The sequence below is a fragment of the Cimex lectularius genome, unplaced genomic scaffold (assembly GCF_000648675.2).
Source record: "Cimex lectularius strain Harlan isolate CLEC.00 unplaced genomic scaffold, Clec_2.1 scaffold79, whole genome shotgun sequence".
Classification (NCBI taxonomy): Eukaryota; Metazoa; Arthropoda; class Insecta; order Hemiptera; family Cimicidae; genus Cimex; species Cimex lectularius.
Genome location: NW_019392727.1, coordinates 1,359,166 through 1,363,447, shown reverse-complemented (window position 1 = coordinate 1,363,447; position 4,282 = coordinate 1,359,166). Strand labels below are relative to the sequence as shown.

The following is a 4,282-nucleotide window of genomic DNA, read 5'->3' as shown; positions in this document are numbered from 1 at the left end:
ATCATTCATCATTTCGATTAGCGTATTCGTTGAACAGGAGAGCATAAGAGAGTTCTTAAGTATTATTATTATTCTTTTTAAAGTTGATTTGACATCTATTTCGTGATAAAATGATTTGTTTAATGGAGGATACTTATTTCTTTTATTCTTAGGTGGTAAAATGAAGAAAACATCAGGAGGAAATGCCCAGACGAAAATCATCATCACTTCTTCAGACAGATTGGCATATTCTTTGAATAGGAGAGCATAAGAGTTTTTTCCAGTATTCTTTTTAAAATTGATTTGACATCTTCCATTTCGTGGTAAAATGATTTGTTTAATGGAGGATACTTATTTCTTTTGTTCTTAGGTGGTAAAATGAAGAAATTATTATCGGAGTAAGTGCTCAGACGAAAATCATCATTTATTCCTTAAGATGACCTTTTTGACCTCTCCTATTCGACAAATTTGCTAGATATTTTGGATTGATCCCGTCGTCTCGTTTGAGCCAGGAGGATCCGTCCCGTCCTCCAAGAAGTTTAGGATCAGTGAGAGTGTATGCATAACGTGGATTACCGCATTGTCTGGAAAGCGGAACAGCTAGTCAGCTGTGTCAAAGGAGGAGTTCCATTATAAATATCTGACTTGTAAGAAAGAGACGAGAGTCATGTTGAGTCTAAGAGTGATAGGGCTTCTTGTGATCGCGACTTCTGTCACCTCCCGTGTATACCCAACGTCGTTAGGCGGTAAGTTTGTGGAATTTTGATGAAAAGGATAGATGATATTAAATAAAATTGTATATATTGTACCTGCGATGTATATTGTTTTGTGATTGTACATCGATGGTAATTCAGTAAAGTGTTGAAAATCTTTTCAATATAGTATTATCAATCAAATTCAATATTTTTTCTGAGAAGCTTTTCTCTTTCTTTTTAAACACGTGAAAATGTCATTGATCACAAAAGACATGAGTTGCTTTAAATGTTACGTTGAATGTAAAAGTGCCAATAACAATGTGACATCACGTACTAGTTAAGTATTAAGGATAAAACTTTGTTAAATTTTGAGGTGAGTACTCAATTTAATTCCTTGTTCGTCGCCAAAAGCAAAATAAAAAACGAGTGACTACCTCGTGCTGACTTAATACAAAATATTTACTCATATTTAACTTGACCATTTTATTAAGTGGATAGCCAAAATTATTTTCTTTTTAGTTGATTTTTTCATTGATATTTTCGTAAAGCTGATTGATTTACGTCTTAATTCCTTTTATGCACATGTGTTTCTATTGTCTTACATCAAACAATTACAGGTTTTATACTTTAAAAAAAATTCTCTTATTTATTCACGTTGCACATTTTTCTTCAAAAGTAGAATATAGTTAGACATAAAATAATTGCGTACATATGGCCAAATCTATTTCTATCTTCTTCTGAACCTTTTTTGATACAAATATTCATCATTTCGTTTTCTGCCGGGCTGGTACTTTAACCAACTCTATTAAATATTTGTCACAAGCCCAATCATATTGATTTTGATCTCATGCTTATCTGCGATAAAACTCGTTCAGTGTAGTTCTATGCAATATGGTTCGACAACGTTGATCACAATTGATGTTAATAGCGATATTATTATCCGTGCCTTTGGGCTTTAGTTCTTATCGTGTTTTGTTAGATTTCGTTTTTTTTTGTGCGTGAAAAAGGGTAAAAGACGACAATTTTTGATTTTCAAAGGCGTATCAGACCAAGAAAATGTAGTTGTTTCGTTTTTTTTATGACAGTGTATTTGAATTATTGCACCACTGATTTGTATTTGCATATTTCCATTGGTTAATAACATTATTATAATATTTTTATGTAAGGTTTTGGTTGAAAAATCTAGTGTCACGAGTGGGATTCGAACCCACGACCTTCGGCCCAAATTTTCACTCATTTCCCAAGGTCGTGGGTTCGAATCCCGCTCGTGACGCTAGATTTTTCATTTCAACCAAAACCTTACATAAAAAGATTAATTAACTGAAAGACGTAATTTGGTCAATAGACCACTAAATATAATGGATTATTATAATCACTCGCAGAGGTAATAAAAATGTAAGAAAATACTTAATTAGTTAAAGTTATACTTATTAAAATACAATATTTTCTTCAGTGTATTTATTTATTTAAAAAAAAATTAAATGAAACATTATATTAAAAATGTCTTAATCTTACACATTTCAAGGGGGTGTACAATTAAAGTTATGAATTTCTCCGCTCATGGAATGAGTCGTTCATCCAAAAATTTTCTCTTAAGTTTTTTTAAAAACATATTAATCCATATCACATCCTTAAATTTGTTTTAAATTTACACTCCAACATTTAGGTAGATTCGTGACATGTGTGCTGTCGCAAACAATTTAAATTGACCCCTTGTTGGATTTTCACCCATTGCAAATTGGGAAATTGTGAAAAACAGTGATACGTTTCAAGTTTGTTTACCCGAACTGACTCCTGCGTGGGTTGGCTCATGAATAAATTTTCCTGTTCGGTGTCTAAAAATGACTGCATTGTAACATTTGAACGGCTCAACGGGTCGCACCAACCGAGTTAAATTAGGAACACGATTAATTGACTATGACCCAACTTGTACGGGCACAACTAGTTTATGCTGTTGTTTTGTATATAAATTCACCACCGGGTCTAATTATTTAGCCGATTTACTTGTCATCTTGAACGATAAAAATCACAGAAAGTGAAATTTGCCATGCCGAAATGAATAGAGAAGGACAACAGCAGGAATAATGAATATAGATAATATNGGGTTCATATAACCTCGTAGTTGAAATACCCTCGTTAAAAAAAAAAAAATAAAATAAAATACAAAATAATTAACCACCTTGTATATGAATCATACAGCGTAACAAAACATTTATTTTTTAACTTGCATATGTCGTTTAGAAAGTTAATTGAACTATTTCCTTTCTAAAATTTTATTATTTAACAACTGTATAATATTATTCTTTACTTTGATTCAGTTCACAATCATTCGTAATTGTTTTTTTTTTTTCAGGCGAGAGGGACCTGGAGGCGGCAGGGTCACATCACCATTTTGAAAAAGGTGGAGGAGAGAAATTCCACAAGGACCATTATGAAAGCGGAGGAGAAAAAGGGGATAAGGGTTACGTGAGCAAACACCACTTTGACAAGGGCGAGGCGGGGAAGCACGGCAAAGACCACGACAGTGGATTTTACCAAGACCATTCCGGGCACCACAAGAAGTTCCACGACGCCGGAGACGAATACCATTCCCACCACAAAGGGGAGAAAGGCCACAAAGCGGCCAAATACGGAAAGAAAGGCGGACACAAAAAGGGGCATAAGACGAAAGGCTATCACAACAAATTCCACAAAGACGAGTACCACAAAGAGCACAAGTTTTACGACGACTACCACAAGGGCGGACATCACAGCAAACATGGAGATTTCCACGGTGCTCACGGAAAGAAAGAAGGACACCACAAGAAGGGAGACCACCACAAATCCGCCTATCACGACGATCACCACGGCAAGAAGGGCCATCACGATAAAGGGCATTACGAAAACGAACACAAAGGGCACAAGGGACATCACGGCCACGAATCGCACCACGCACACAAAGAACATTATGGAAAGAAAAGCGGACACAAGGGAGGCAAGAAGTTTGGATACTCCAAAGGACATCACCACTAAACAAATGAACAAGAGGTTATAACGTTGAATGTTGTTATTTATTGCGGATTTTCTTAATATTATTGAATAAACGTTTAATTATGAATTGAATATTATTACGTCTCTTGATCTATATCCCCAACCACTTATAACTTTTTCCAACAGGAATATTGTATCATTTAGAAGATTTTCGATGGAAGGCTAATCTCCTAAGAGTATAAAGATTTTATTTTATTGTATAATATATTTTATTTTATATAAAAATGTAGAAGCCATCTAAAGAGATGTACAGGGCATTAGGGTATTAGTCATACAACGTAGTGGTACGAAGAGGTACTTTGCATCTTTAATAGCCTCCAGTACTTAACTACTACTTTCCACAATCTCGAAGCTTATGCGTGGGTACCCAGCTAAATATTCTGAAGGAAAGAGGGATATAAGCGTAGAAATAATTAAGTTGGGGTGAGTATGTCGATTAACGTTTTTTAAAGGATGGATATAAAGGATATATAAAGATGGATGGCTTGTGAAAACCATAACCCTAATCCTAATCTCTCAGTCCAGTACCATTCCAAGGTGTTATGCGACCCGTGCCGATGAATGAATGGTAGGTTCAG

At 34.9% G+C, this 4,282-nt stretch overlaps 1 protein-coding gene across 1 annotated transcript; it reads left to right on the top strand.

The window, feature by feature from the left end:
• Positions 1–355: 355 nt before the first annotated feature.
• Positions 356–3,729, top strand: LOC106663289 (histidine-rich glycoprotein-like). The gene is made up of 2 exons (XM_014387996.2): positions 356–725; positions 3,028–3,729. The coding sequence occupies exons 1-2, from the start codon at positions 647–649 to the stop codon at positions 3,684–3,686; spliced, it is 738 nt and encodes a 245-aa protein (XP_014243482.1). The 5' UTR covers positions 356–646; the 3' UTR covers positions 3,687–3,729.
• Positions 3,730–4,282: the final 553 nt, after the last annotated feature.